A 15915-nucleotide genomic window follows, 5' to 3' on the forward strand; every position below is an offset into this window, starting at 1 on the left:
TGTCTCCCCCCTCTCTCCCACCCCAACTCTCTGTCTTTAACCCTTTACTGCTGCAGAAGCCGGCTCCTAATTTTGCTGAATTATTTGTGGTGATACGTACCTTTCTTCCTCTCTGACCACAAACGTGTGTCCTCTTCTCCTCGTGGCTGTTAGTGCTGTATGAAGTTTCCTCTCTCTCGCTCTCTCTCCCCCCCCTCCCGTTTTCCCTCTCATTGTCTCTGGGGTATTTGTTGCTTGAGTGCAAAGAAGCCGGTGGCAAGTACAGCAGGAGCCCATTAGCAATGACTCCATCTGTGATTGGTTTTGCCTGCGAAACGGAGAGAGCAGCCATGAATAATTGATGTGTATTGTGCAGTCAGTCACTGGACACGCAGGGAGAGAGGAGAGGAAAACAGAGAGAAGCTGCTGCCCTGAGACGCCGAGGAAAAGAGGGGGAAGAGGGAGGGAGGGGAGAGAGAGGAAGAATGTTAGAGAGAGGAGAGGAAGGTGGGAGGGATAGAGAGACACAGAGAAAAGGCTTTAAAATAGCTGCTGGCTTCAGTAGTGCAGAGATTAAGGCTGCCCTGTATCGCCTTTGTTCTGTTGTTGCAGATTTGTGCTCAGAAGTGTTTCTAGACACATGAGTCCCCCTTTTTTCTGTGCAGTGAAGAGTGAGAAATAAGCAGGGACATTGCTGGAGTTAGTCTGGTTGAAATGCGGGTGGCATTTTAGACATGGAAGGGGGATAGAGGGGGGAGTCTTTGCTGCTGTGAATAGGACAGAGCTGCGAAGCTGTGAGCTGTCAAAAGGAGGAGACAACAGTTAAAGAGGGTTGTGTTTGCAGGGGGTGTATTCAGTGACAAGAGGGAAGGTAGATCTGCTACTGCTGCTACTGCTGCTGAGTGTAACTTCACATTATTTTACCCCTGGGAGGGGGTGCAGATAGAGGGTTGATTCCTGCATTGGTGGGTGCAGACGGGCACCCTGCCACGTCTTAAACTAACGGAATGGGGTTTGACAGTATGACGAGTGCCTCGCAGCGCCCCGCGTGATAGAGTTGCAACAGCTGACTGCTGCATTTGACCCACTTACAGCTCACACAGAAGGGGTCAAAATGGCCTTGATTATCTCTCTGAGTCGTGCTGACCTACTTGAGGCGGCGTTTTCCGCGAGACTCTTGGCAGTTTATCACACCTACTCCCCCTCGGTCCCACACAGCACAACCAGCCAGGCTCGCTGCAGAGACAAGCACAAATTTCCCTCTATGTAGTAATTCGCTGGTTTCAGATCAGTGATTCTGTGTTTCTCATGGTCCAGTCATGTCTGCTGCACTTAGTTTTCCAAATTGGAGCAACAGGTTTAAATTTTAGATATATAACTGCGTAGAGATGCTAATGCACCTGTTTTCTTCATGTTCAACTTAAAGGAATACTCCATCAAATATCTATTTTCTGAGTATCAAATACTCACAGTGGTTACTGTACATGGATTTCAATGCTGATCCACTGCGGGAAAGTTAAAAAAAATCAAAACACCTACAAGACCTCAAATCACTCGTGCAGCACAATCCAACCTCAAACTATTGATGAAGCAACCGTTGTTTAGGCCATATTGAACATTCAGATTACGTGGATTATCCTGCAGGAGTTCTTTTGTTAAATTCCATTGGACATTTTGGTATAGATTTTTCATCATCATCAAACCCAAACAAAAGCAGCAAAAGAGCAAGCTATAAACTTTTCAGAGCCACCTTCCAGGCAAAAAATAGATCTTGGGGTGGAGTATTCCTTTAAAGAATGAGTTTCTGTTAAGAGAGAAAGTCAGCTGGTGTTTCCTATCGACCCCACTTGAGAATTATATTCTGGCATGTTGGTTTCTTTATTGTTCACTTTGCTTTCTCTCTACCAAGAGGGGTTTTGTTGAGCCGTACAGTAAAGTCCTGGTTTGGGCAATTATTCAATGATTTTTTTTTTCCCCCCCTAAAATGTGTCTGTGGGACAGCTCCCAACATGCTAAGACAAGCGAGGTTTTGCAACAGGCGGTGTTGGTAAAGAGATGTCTGGCTAGCTGTAGTCCTCCACACTTCCAACTATTCATTACTGTTGTTTTGTCAGCTTCAATTAATCTCTTGTTGTCTGTATTAGAGATGTTTTTTTTCCAGCAAGTTGTGAAATTGCTCTGACCTTTTTCTATGAATTTTTTTCCGATAAAGTTCCAAATCAGAATAACAGCAATCGGCATGCAGTTAATATTATTTGCGTGTTTGCAGAAGATGCTGGTTGTTTTCATGTAGCCTTTTTAATGAAGGAACACCCAGCCGTAAGCACTTACAGTTTGTTAACAGTTTGTTAACACCTCTTTTTAGATTGTGATCATCCAAAGATCAGATGTTAAATTGTGATTGTAATTACGGACATAAGATTGTCTACTTTCAGGGTGGCTGTCACAGTTATTGATATTATTTAGTGTTGTCGAAGCATGAAGCTGGGACTCTTCACTTTAAATACTTTTTGACATGAGGAAATTACACCAGGCCAACAAGTCATTTTTAACTGCCTCTTAGTGTGATGCCACAACTGCAAAAAACAGTAACACCCTGTGTCTTTTCTTCTTTTCTAATTGTCTGAATCAGGTTTGCAAGCAGATAGATACGCTTTTAAAATAAGATATGTTAAAGCAGGTGTTTCAGTACAGGTTAGCGCTTAATAGACATCTATTTGTCATACAGTTTGTCACAAAAATGGGACAAAGTGTGGTGTGATCTCTGAAAATTTTAATAATAAAATTGCATTGAAATGCCAGGTGCATCCAAAGGTAGATTTTTCTCCTCACATCAAAGATGAAACACAAGTGCATCCACCTACTTGTTGTTGAGAACAAACAACAGCAACAAAAAGCAGACTTCAGTGGGCGCACTGTTATTTGATATTAATTTGTGATCAATCCCATAGGTAAAAAGTAGCGATCCATTTGCTCTCTTTTGTCAGCTGTGGATCAGGTATCAGTGTAGAGCAGTGGAAAGTGCTTAACTTGATCTGTATCTACAGCAGAGCAAGTTACCTTCTGCAGAAAGACCTTTACACAATCTTTTATATGTGTTGTTCAGACATTCAGTGAAAAATGCTTTTAGAGATCAGTTAAGGAAGGTCTGGTGAAGAGACATGAATGACGGTATTGGACGCTGCTAAAGCAGCACATTAAGAGGCATTAAGTAATCTATGACCTTCATCAACCTATACAGGTGAACCGCAGAGATTTAAACGGCATCAATATAACCTAATTCCTCTTTCACACGCCTACGGCTCGATCCACAACCCCCTTGTACAGAGAAACGTAACATTTTTCACCTGTAAAGCATACCTGAGATCTTCGCACACATCATTGTCTATCGACGAATTCTGATCAAACCTCACTGACTGCTCGGATAAAGAGCTACGCATTTGTTCATGTCAGATTTTGAGCAGTAATAGAAAAGAGTAGGCTTATTAATTAGCAGACATCCCATGGTGATTAGATATATCACCACAGAAACCAATAACTAATAAAAAATATTGTTTTCAGTCATTTTTTTAGTGTTTGTAGCTAAAATGTCTGCATTTCATTAGTGTTGTGTCAACAGTTCTTAAACTGCCTGCATAATAATCTGTTTAACTTGAGTTTTTTGCGATTCCATAATTGTGCTTATTTCAAGTATAGTATGTTCAGTCATTCTCTCCTCTTCTGAGAAGGTTTTTAGACAGTATGACCCTATTTTTTTACTCTACTACTACTCAGTCAATTCATAGGTTTGTCTTGAAATAAGGGAGCAACTCATAATCAAATGTCTGTCATTTGCTGAATATCTTCTGGAAATGTCCAGTAAAATGTAAAATTTGAACCCTACAGAAACCAACTGCTGCAGGAGGTGTCAGTCTGACTCAGGTATTTGCTGTGTGTTGAAGTGCTGCACAGGAATCTCATACACATTGGCTGATTTTAAGCAACCATCCCCATCACAGTCCTTACATTATGTCCTCACATTGGACATGTGTTGACATACTGTACATGGAATGACATCAGATGTGCTTTTTTTGGTTGGTCATTTAGAAAAGCTACATGGCTGCTGCTGTTGTGTTGTCTGTCAGAGTTTTACAGTATGAAGCATGTCACACACATTGTTTTATCATTTTGCCTGCATCATAGTTCACACTTGTTTTTCTTGGCTGTTCATTGAAGCCATTAACAATCTAAGTTTATGCTTTGTTCCTAATGGTGATTTGTATGTTAATTATACCCCCATCATCTCACTTTTGTGAAAAAGCAGGTAGTAAAAGTGAATCACAGTCAGAATTATCTAATGAAACTTAAATGATAGCTGTAAGGGAACTGGGACAACAAGCATAAATGAGAATGTAACAAATCGTTTGCTAAATATAGAAAACATGCAACAGTACTGGGTTTCAGAACTGGGCCATATGAGTAGAATGGCAAAATGACAGAAATATGGAATATGAAATGATATTATGTGAATATGATGTAGACTTTAATGTTATTTGTATATGGACAAAATACCAGAAACTAAACTTAGAAAAAAATGTAAAAAAATAAAATAGAATAAAAAATACATTTAAAAAACATTAAAAAGACTATGCAGTATAAAGTAGATTAAAAACGTAACTTACTTAAAAATTCATGGAAGTGCAGGAATCCAATTAAATGACTGAGATAAACATGGGAAATCTAAAAAATTCACATTATCTGCTAAATATATATGTATTTTTTTTTAATTCTGCCTAAGGCCATACATGCTGTAAGTCCAGTATAAGAATGATCTCGCCTGGTTTGAAATGGAAAAGGCCTGAGTTTCATTGTTTCCATTTGGCTGGAGTGTTTACCATAAGGAAGCTTTTTATTCAAATCCCGCGCTGTTGCACATATGGAAGACTCTAATGAGCGCAGAGGGGTGCCAGGACCCGACCCAGGCTCCTCCAGTGTCTGTTCCTACTGTACTTCTAAAGGGAGGCTTTGACCCCAGGCCCACTGTGAAAAGGTCGCAGGTGAATCAGCCACCAGCGTATGCCACCGTGACACCACCGGTTCTGCCCAGCACCCTGAGGTGGGCACTAGTCCGGGCACATCTGCTCCGTACCTAATTAGTATCATTGTAGATGAGGGCTTAAGGGTGGGCCTTCGTTAATAGCAGCCTGTTGCTCGGGGAAACAGTCTGGCTCCTGTAAGCCGCTTCTTTGCAGGTCTACTCATCTGATAATCTGGTTGCAGAAGTGCACGGTTAAAAACACACTGTGTGCTGGTGCAGCCTCACTGTGCAGTTGGCAGAATTTCAGGTGGCCAGGTGAGAGGGTCATCAGTTAGACAATGAGAAAGTTATTTGTCTTGTCCAAGTGAAATGTAATTATCTGTGGCACACAAAGGATCATGTCAGTATTATACAATAGTTTATTTTTGTATCTCCTTAATTACAAATGTATTAATTAACTGTTTTGCTGGCCATTTTCAAATGCATGCTGTACTGTTTTAGATTTTTTAAATGTATTTACATTGATTTTCACTCATTTCTGTACAGTATGAAAGTCAGTAAACAAACCCATGAACTTGAGTAATCAGCGGTGAATCATATTTATCATGTTATGTATATTGCATTTAGAAAAAAAATGACATAAGAAACAAGAAAGCAAGAAAATTAGTAAATATTTAAAATTAAAGGTGTGAATGAACATCAATTCTGCATTAACTTAAGTTAAGTTACATTATCACTATGTGGTAATGCAGTCCAAACTTTTCAATTCAAGCAACACTTAAACTGCCTTACTATGTGATTTTGACAAAAACGTACACCCACAGAACTAAAAGTTTATGAAGCCCGTATTTTCATACAGTAAAAGCTAATGGAAATGAATAGTTGAGATCAGAAAAATACCCCAAAAATCTAAAACACAAGGGCATGGTTTGCAAAATGGTTAGCTGTGACGTAAAATATATGAGATTTTTAGTAAATGGGCTTAAAGTCCTATGGTCTTTTAAGGAAGCTTTGAAACTTGACCTCAGACACAGAATTAAGACATAAAGATGTAGGTTTGAAACGAGTTTTGCTGCCAATCAGCTTACAGTAGCAGGCAGCGACGTACAGTAACAGATTGCAGATTGGTCATGGGAGATGTTTGGCTTTAATACACAAGGAATTAATTCTCACCAGGGGGTTGAAATGCTATAGATTTCCACCTTCGTGTTTTACAGGGACCCTGGATGGCGTGCCCTGTTTTTAATGAAGAGATTTGTTGCATGTGCCAAGAGAGATTATCTTTTAAAACACTGGCCCGCTTAGGCGAAGGTTTGGTTCGTGTATAACCATGACCAAGAAATGACAGTCAGAGTGACGAGATCTGCATAAATCATTTTGAGGTTGTGGCGTATGTTGTATCTGGTTCCAGTTAGTATTGAGTTAGTGCCAAGTGGATTTCTTTAAAGACATACAGTGTAATCTCTATCTCGAAATCTGTGAGCACAGATTTTATTTGAGGATAAGTGCCTTATCTTTGACAGTTTTTATTTTTATTTAGAAATCCTGCATTTTTAGATGTATTTAGGTAAAAATTTGCATCACAAAGTGGTTAGCTGGATATTTTGATACTGAAGCTATTATGACAGCAGAAGTGGGAAGTCAAGAGGGATAAGGGACAGCTTTCCTATCTGTCAGTAATGCAGTCTTTAGTGGTTTTTGATTTTGCAACAAAGAACGCAGGATGTCAAAACAGCAACCCAGAAACACCAAATCTGCCGCATTTTCTTTTTCTCCTTGTGCCGCTTGCCTCCGCATGGCCACATATGCTTGTGGCCTCAGTAAAACCTTTTTGGCAGAAATCCAAGCGCCCCCCCCCCCCCGGCGTTCTCCTCGCCGGATGGACATGGCACGACATTGCGGCCATGTGGCCAGCAGGAGGCTGTATTTAAGCCGGGGCAGCTCTGAAATGGGCCATAAAACCTCGCCAGCAAGTCTGGCTCCCCATGAGGCAACGGGCCTAAGTACTCATTGACAAGACTCCAACATCACTGACTTTCCAGAGAGAGAGCGGGAGAGGAAATAATGCAAGAAAAAAAAAAAAGCAGCAGACAAAGATGAGGTGCAGACAGGAGGCAGTTGTCTGGCCTAGATAGACAGGCTGTTTTATAACTGTTAGCACTAATGTTTTCAACCCACAATATGTATCTGCTTCCCTATTCTTTGCCACTGCTAAACACTTTCATTGTGATTTTTTTTAAATTCGCCTTTCAGCTCATTTTCACTTAATGGAATAGCTGCCTTAACTGCATATGTTTAAGGGTCCTCGGGGGAAATGTGTCACATTTTGATGCCACATGGCAGCCATGACATTCACATGTTCCCACTTCACACATTCTTGCCACTTCATCAGCTTTCTGAAAACATCACTCACCCTAAAATATGTCACCAAATGACTCACGCAACTTTAAAATATGAGTAACTGAGCTAATGAAGTCTTACAGTTTACAGACTTAGTTTTACAACACCCAGTTCACACTTGCTTCCGTGCCGAAGTGTTGGAGAGTTGAGAGTGCACCTGTAGGCTTCGATCTAATTATGCCCCTGTGGATAAAACACGTAGTGCAGTGCTGGTCTTTTTGACAGGTCCCTAACCTGTTATACCTGTTATTCCTGCTCCTTAAAAGACTGGATGATTGACGAGTCGCTCCCATTTCATTATCAAATTGGCATCAATGAATAATACGTAACATCTGTGAAAAGACAAAGAGCGGTTTGATTGCTGGCAGGCGGGCAATCTTGGTGCTGTGGCGATTGTGTCGGAGAGCCGTGAGGCAGAGTGGGACATGATTTACGATCCTGCTGGTAGTTTACGTGAGATAGTTTGACACCGGCTGGACCTTCGTAAGCAATGTCATAGCAACCCGTTATTCATAAAGCTTCCATTATTATGTGGTAAATCCCAGAATTTCACTAGTCCGGGAAGCCTAGATGAGGCACAAGGAATTCTTTGGCTAAAACTAAACATGGCTGTTTTGCATGGCCTCTTAGGTGCTCTCAGTAACCAGGGATACTAGGGCTCCCTAGACTCTCTCTTATTTTAATTGACTTTGGCCTGCAGGAGGCTTGTGTCCATTCAAACCTTTCTGGGCAGAGGGAGAGAGAGGAGGGAGTGAGGGAGGGAGGAACAGAATGTGAATAGAGCTCCCTCAGAAACTGAAGAGTGCAGCCCACTAGAGCCGTTCTTGTTAGTTTGCTCATGGTCTTTGTTCTCCATTCAGCCCTTCTGGCTAAATGTCTTGAAACAAGCCGTTTGGGGGCTGTGAATCTTTTCCGACAGGTTTATAGCAAAAATTGGACTTCATTTTTACAGTTAGTGTGGGAATAAGTGAGGGAGTACCGCTGATAATGTGAGTGCAATGTGATGACTGGATGCGTGCTGTGTGGACGTTAGTGACCAAGCCATGTGGGACCATGCCAGGTGGGAGTCCAGAGTTGACAAGGGAGCAGGTGTCTATTAGATACAGAGCAGAGAGGGAGGGAGGGAGGAGGTAGAAGGGAGGGAGCGGGAGGGACGAGGATCATAAGAGTGCTTGGCATCTGCCTTACCTGCTGCCTCCCTTACAGTCCTCCTGCCAGTAAACGGAGGGAAAGAGGGAGGGAGAAAAAGACGAAGAGATGAGGAAAATGTTTTGGAGCAGGTAGCAAGTGAATGACCTTTTTAATGGTAGCCATTTATGTTTTTAGAGTTATCCTTTCCCACAGGTTGTTTGTGTGCTATTTACTGTGGTTGCATTTGCTGTACATCTTGTTCCAGCACACCCAAGTTAAACTTTATTTTGTTTCTGCCCCAGCCCTAATACAATGGAGGTGAATGGAGTATCACTTGTTGTGCTTGTGAATAATGCCCCCCTTCCTGAATAATCCACACCCATGCTGCCAACAGTTTTTAAAGCCACTATTCCTTTGCTAAGATAGATGCAGGGGATAACAGGAGTCTCACTGTAGATACTTAGAGCGTAGATTTTGATTTATAACTCAAGGTCCACTGCAACAGTAGACAGATGTATGTTGTTAATTAGCCTATAGTTATATTGTTACAGTTACTGTGGCAACTGAGTTTACACTCTTAGTTAGTTTCTAATACGACTGACATTGGGAACGTCTGCCGTGTTTCATGATGGGCAGAAGGCGTGCAGTGGAGATGACTTTGCCGAATGTGTGTTACTGAAGAGGAAAGAAGCCTTTTCAACTTGCTTCTTGTTGTATATTCTCTCTCGCGTGGTTTATCTGTAGCTGCTATAGTCCCGACGTGTAGTTACATTTTTGAGGAGGTCAGCTATGGTTTAGCCACGGAGCCTATGTTCCATTCACTCCCATTACATTGGGATAGAGACAGAAATCACTAGAGCAAACCAAACTGGCCAGACACACCACTACAGGTAAGTAAGAAAATGTGTTTTTGTAATTTGGGTGAACTGACCCTTTAATCTAGAGGTCTCTTTCTTTTGGTAGAGCAAAACGAGACAGAATCAAGCTATTTAATCAGCACAGTTTATCTCTCTGCCTCCTGTCTGTATGTGCGGTGAAAGGTTGGATGGGGGAGCATTATCATTGGTAGGAGCATTGAGCAACTGTCAGGGATGCAGTCCACGTCATTTGTCATGCCTCCCCAGGGCTTTATGACAGAGAGTGAAGCTGGAAGCTGCAGGCCCAGCTACTGAACCACCCATCTAGTCCCAGCAGATGCGTTTACCGCCCTTCGCTGTGGTTGACCATCAGGATGCACAGCTGAGCACCAGAATATCAATACGGCTCAGACTCAGCCGGGCCCCTGGGACTATCTACAAGGCAAACAGGATAGGCTACTCTCCTTATGGAAGACAGAAACCCATTGCCGCCAGGGAGACCAATGTAAACAGAGCAAAAAGAGGCTCTGTAGGACCAAACGGCAGTTTGATTCACTCCAGAATAGTCGTCGCGATTTAGAGAGAGCTACCCCTAAGACGGTTATCTCCAGTTTTGGCTCTTCTCAGGGAGGGAAACAGATGAGTCTATTGAAGGGCCGTCTGTGGGAGGAGAGGAGAAGAAAAACAGTAATCCTTTTGTGTTCATCTCCATACTGTCCTAAGAGATGTTTGGGTGAAGGAGGAGAAGGCGGAGGAGGAGGAGGAGGGAGAGACTCTGAGGAGTAACGGGTTGGCAGTTCCTCCTCCTGTCATATGAAACCTGAAGTTTATCCTCTGAGTCAATAACAGAGCGCCTCTCCTTTAAACAGGTTGGTGCTCAGTGGAGGTGGTAATTTTGTGTGGTGATAAGCCCTTTATCTAATGGTGGGGTAGGATAATTCCTCCTTAAGTGGCAGCGCTGGTGCTTCCCTCTCGCTCTTTTTTTCTCTCTCTTTTTCAGATATGTATTGTCATTTCCCTGCTTGGCTCAACGCCGTTGTTGTTTCTGTCCTGCGGCTGTTGATGTCAGCCTCGGTGTGAAACGAGGATACCGTCCCCTTAGCCAGACGGCCTCACGGTGGCACAGTTAGGGGATAAATTGTGGAGACATGTTTATCAACATAGAAGAAGTGCAAGTTACCCCTTGTTGGAAGAGAATAATGGGACCTAATTGAGCTGTAACATGCTGGCTGGTCGCCAGGCCCTTGAATTGAAAACTCACTCCATCAGAAGGGGGTCTGGGGAGAGGGAGGGTGCTGTTGAAACACTGTAGGATGTTCTAACATAGATGTGAAACTGGTAAACCTATTAGCTGCACTTGGACCCCGTTGTATTTAATTAAAACTAACCTACAAATCTGTGCATCTACCTGTGAGTGTGATGTTTTTCGGAGAGCAGCACCTGAGAGGCCTTTTCTGTCAACCAAAGCACAGCCGTGGTAAAGTCAGATCAATCCTCTGGAGGAACAGCACAGCCTGTCTCCTGGCACCTGCCTTGCCAAGAACAGGAGGAGGAAGGAGGAGGGAAAGAGAGAGAAAAAGAGAGGGAGCACGAGCGGGTGGGAAGGAGGAAAAGCCCAGCTGCCTCTGCGCCTGAGCCCTGTGCTGCTTTTAAAGGAGTGGGAGGGAGGGGGAGAGGAGGGAGAGGCAGGGAGACTGCTGGCACCATCTGTACATGTCTTTTGTATTCCAGCCCTCATCTTTACACAGAGCGAGGCTGGTGTGCTCAGTGTTCAAATGAAAAGAGAGGAGGTGCCTTTTGGGGTGCGATGCTCTGAGAGGAGAAGGTGTGTGTTTGTGTGTCGACGCCGAAATTCGGTTCTGTCCTCGGAAATTCGCAGCACTCAGAGGACATCTCGTGTCCTATTTATTCTACCTCTGTGTGTGTGTTAATGTAAGCCACGGTGGTGTCTTTCCTAATGTGTGTGTGTGTGTCTGTCAGTAGGCTTGTAGTCTGTTTGCAAGCACTCATGTGTGGTCAAATCTCTAGGTTGCCATGTTTGTGATGGGAGTCAGAAGCTTTTGTTTGTTCCTCCCTCCCATCAGCCCCATTAGCCTGATGTCTGCTCTCTCACTGACTCACTCAGCTTTTTTTTTTTTTTATCTCTCCCCGTTCCTCTCTTTCTCTCTCCCTCTCTGTGTAATACGTGCTGTGGCGGCCCGTCCTTGCATGTGGCAGCAGGGTGGATCTGCCTGCGAGGACAGCCTGCACTGTCTGCTGTCATATTGACGTGGCTTTTTGCGCGAACCGCAGCTGAAATCACCAAGCACTCTGTTTCACCCACCCGCCCCTCCCCTCGCTCCTCAGTCAGCCTAGAAGTGCTGTGAATCATAAGAGGAGGTGGCTGCCCTGCTCTTTGATTGAATCCACATTCCCTTTCTCCTCTGACGCTGCAGAGAGAGAGGCTAGAAGCAGGCAGGGGAAGCGAGAGGGAGAGAAAAGGAAAAGTGAGTCTTTTGTAGTTGGCACAGTACAAAAACATGCACTGCAGATGAAAAGCATATGATTCGATCAAACGCGCTCTGTGGTAGCTGCCTAACCAAGCGGTAGGTAGGAAGGTGGAGAGAAGGGAAGGGCTGGAGTCCATCTGCAGGCTCAGAGTGAACCCTAGTGGCCAAGAGCTGCAGTGACATGCTGGACTGACGCTGATCTTTTATATTGCAGCATAAAAGTGCCTCCTTTTGTTCATTACTGTAAGAGGGTTTTATAGTGTGTGAAATACTCAGGTGGTCTCTAGGAACCCCTGGAAAGCTTTTCTATTTATCTGAGTCCTAAGGCTTATTTGGATGTTGAAATGTTGCAAGGTGACCTGCTCCTCACCTGGTGAAAATGTGCTTTTAAATTAAATACTGAACTATCAACAGTGGCTCACATTTTGTAGGCTTTTGGTGTATTTTGTATGATAGAAAACTATGTTTTTCAGAGTAAAGCCATGCTTTCATGGATATAATATGGGGTTTAGTTCTAGATTTTGTCTATCTATGAATACGTAAAAAACATTGTTAAAGTCAAATAAACATAAACTGGTCCATAAGCAATTTAAAATTTGTCCAAAGGAAAAACTTAATTGACCCTTAAAAAGTTCACTTAAATAAGCAAACTAACTATAAAAATACTAATTAAAAGACATAACTGCACCTGGAATACAGCCTTGCTTTTGCTCAGCAGATAATTTAACATTTTTAAATGTTTTCAGTAACATTTCTTATTTTTACTCCGCCTACAGGATGTTTAAATGTTTAATGTTGTTGCATGGTTATAGCGGAGTGCCACACTCTACGTCTGTTCTGTTTTGGAGGCACAGACAGGACTCCCCAATGTCTCATAGGGTATTTTGCACAAAGACTTATACATCATTTTGTCAGTCAGGCCATTGCTTCTCAATTGTATGTCCAAATTTGCTCAGAAGCTTCTGTTCCTAATTTGTTGTTTTCTCTGCCCTCCTCTTCTCACATACTCAGTTTTTGCAGGTTTTCGCAGCGCTTGCAGTAGAGGGCTATTACCTCTACAGTTATTTCTCACAGGACTCCGACAGCACTGATACACTCTTCCTCTGCTCTCTTTTCAGCTCTTCTTTCCTCGTGGTGTGAGGAGCTGGGACGCCTCCTCCTCCTCCGTCACCAGAAGAACAGGCAGAACGAGCCTCCAGGAAAAGTGCCCATGCAGCCCCCCATGAGCTCCATGAAGCCCGGCCTCTCACACGGGTCAGTGTTCACACTGCTGCGCTTTTTGGCATGTGTGTGAGGCGTGTTTGTGTGTGTGTGTTGGGTGTGTGAACAGACAAACCAGGCCCTCCGGGAAAGCCCTTCCTCTCCACATGAAGCCCAGTGTTCCTTATGGATCAGTGGCCAGACAAACTACCAGACTAACTGCTTGTAGCACAGTCAATAGGGACAAAAAGTACGTCACAACCCCTAGTACATGTAGTTAATAATTACAACACAATGCTTGTGCATTTCAACAGGAAGAACGTGCTTTTGTTTTATAATCCTAACAATAAAACGTTTGCCTTTCCCTATCGTGCAGCAAATACAAATATACTTTCTACGACTGTACAATGCTAATATTTGTGCAGTGACGCGGGGCACATTTGGTTTTGTATGTGATGTGTTATTGTCCGTTCCTTGCAGAGATGGCTCTTTTCCCTACGACTCAGTTCCCTGGCAACAAAACAACAATCAGCCTCCAGGTTCGTTGTCCGTGGTGACTACCGTCTGGGGCGTGACCAACACGTCGCAGAGCCAGGTGAGATCCCATACCTGTCCAACAGAGTAAAAGTGTGTCTGAGTGGACTGCATCTGATAGGATCGCATCTCTGATTTGATCTGTTTTAAAGTGATACTGCAGGAGGTTTCTCATCAGGGGACAGTTGAAAAGGGACTTCAGAGGGCATCAAGACCCTCAGTTATGTAAAAGTTGCCCTTTTTCTCAATATCAATATATATTTGTTGTTTGTCAAAGTTCTGTAATAATTTTCTTTAAATAAAATGTCTCTGTCCCATTACAGATTGAGATTTTTGTGTAAGTGACATAATTAAAATAAAGTAAAAAGGAATTAAACAGTTTATTCCACTATAATTTCAAGGTAATGCTGAGGAAAATGTCTTTGGTTTGTTTTATTTTCTGAACAGGGAAAATACGTGTTTTTTATTTCATGGATAATAAGATTTTGAAAAGCCTTTTAAATATGTGTCAGAATACGAATAATATCATTTGGGAATGTTTGTGTTTGTGTTTTGGTATTATTTTTTATTTTATCCAGGATCTGTGATTGTTAAATCTTAATACATGCACTGATAGGTAGGTAACAAAAATGTGGCATTAGTCTCATTAGTATGAGCAGAATTTGAAAGTTAAAAGTTCTCTATAATCAATTCATGTAAACTCCTCTTCCTCTCAATTTTGTTGGTAGCAGCTTTTAAAAAAGCATTGTTGAAGCATCCAACATTTACACATATTTATCTCTCTGTATGTCTCTGTCCAACAGGTGTTGGGGAATCCGATGGCCAACAACAACAATCCCATGAACCCTGGGGGCAACCCTATGGGGTCAGGTATGTCTGGTAACAATCCAGGGATGAACTCTCCTCAGTTCGCTGGTCCTCAGCAGCAATTCTCCAACAAGGGCAACTCCAACCAGGGCTACATGCAGCAGGGCATGTATGGACGACCCAACTACCCCGGAGGAGGAGGCTTTGGTGGCAAGTAAGTGGACAGTGTATTGGTACTGGTTGTTGCAATTGTTAAAATTGCTTCCAATCCGTTCAAATTCTCGCACACCTCCAGCATGATGGTCTGAGGTAATTTCCTATATTCTCTTGCTCTTTGTCGTAGTTACCCTGGAGGGCCTAATGCTGGACCTGGAGGAATGGGTATCCCTCCTCACTCCCGTCCTCCTTCAGACTTTACCCAGCCTGCTGCTGCTGCTGCCGCCGCCGCAGTTGCTGCTGCTGCCGCCACGGCGACCGCCACTGCCACAGCGACTGTAGCCGCCCTGCAGGAAACCCAGAACAAGGACATGAACCAATACGGACCGGTAGGAAAAGACAAACAATTGATAGCATCTGTGTGTTAACATCTGTGTTCATGAAGGAAATTAGTGCATTCTGTGCATATCACACACTACTGTTTTATGCTCCCTGGCTGTGCTTTCCAATACTAGCAATAGTTTTACAACAGGTAGCTGAGAGAAGTGGCTAAATCAGTGTTGAGGGTGAATAATTACCCGAAGTAGTAATGAAGCTAAATAGCACATTTAGTGATAACAAAAGCTACCAAGCAGACATGTTTTTTCAGAGGTTAGAACATTTTTGTCTTTTGTTACTTTGAAAGATGATGGTCTTTTGTGATTTGTAATAGACTCTTTTCACTAGCAAAAATTTGCCACATTGACAGTAAACTCAGAGATGGTTGATTGAACCCATTTTGCCTTCCAGATGAGTTCCTCTTTCCAGATGGGACCAAACCAGGCGTACAACAGCCAGTTCATGAACCAGCCAGGACCTCGCGGCCCTCCAACCATCCCTGGGAACATGGGTACAGGCATGAATGCATCCAACATGAGCGGGCCCCCCATGGGAATGAACCAGCCAAGGGGCCAAGGCATGGGGCCTTTCGGGGCCCATGGCCAAAGGATGCCCCAGCAAGGCTATGCAGGACCCCGGCCACAGGGCATGGCTATGCAGGGGATGAAAAGGCCGTATCCCGGGGAGGTAAGTGGATGTGAATTCAATACTTTTTAAATTCACACACGTTTTAGCTTGTTTTTTGTATGTTGAAAATATGTTTGCATCAACAGCCAAACTATGGTGGGCAGCAGTATGGACCAAACAGCCAGTTCCCTAACCAGCAGAGTCAGTACCCTACACCTAACGCCTCGAGGCCGCTGCCGTCCCCCAACTACCCCGGCCAGAGGATGCCAGGACAACAGCTGCAGGGCCAATACCCGCCACCCAGCGGTGCCATGGGCCAGTACTATAAGGTGCAGAAATA

The 15915-nt window shown here is 43.4% G+C and overlaps 1 protein-coding gene across 2 annotated transcripts in view; it reads left to right on the forward strand.

Annotated features, from left to right (window-relative positions):
• Positions 1 to 15915, forward strand: part of LOC118326964 (zinc finger MIZ domain-containing protein 1-like) — a 114951-nt gene that overhangs the window by 90582 nt on the left and 8454 nt on the right. The window contains exons 6-12 of one of the 2 annotated variants that reach the window (XM_035660131.1): positions 3865 to 3900; positions 12992 to 13127; positions 13554 to 13668; positions 14411 to 14628; positions 14758 to 14959; positions 15360 to 15635; positions 15722 to 15904. In XM_035660131.1, the coding sequence (XP_035516024.1) occupies positions 3865 to 3900; positions 12992 to 13127; positions 13554 to 13668; positions 14411 to 14628; positions 14758 to 14959; positions 15360 to 15635; positions 15722 to 15904 (1166 nt within the window). The remainder of the gene's footprint in view (positions 1 to 3864; positions 3901 to 12991; positions 13128 to 13553; positions 13669 to 14410; positions 14629 to 14757; positions 14960 to 15359; positions 15636 to 15721; positions 15905 to 15915) is intronic. The other variant, XM_035660138.1, reaches the window with a different exon arrangement.

The sequence above is a fragment of the Morone saxatilis genome, unplaced genomic scaffold, assembly GCF_004916995.1.
Source record: "Morone saxatilis isolate NCDOM2014 unplaced genomic scaffold, NCSU_SB_2.0 Contig1, whole genome shotgun sequence".
Taxonomy (NCBI): Eukaryota; Metazoa; Chordata; class Actinopteri; family Moronidae; genus Morone; species Morone saxatilis.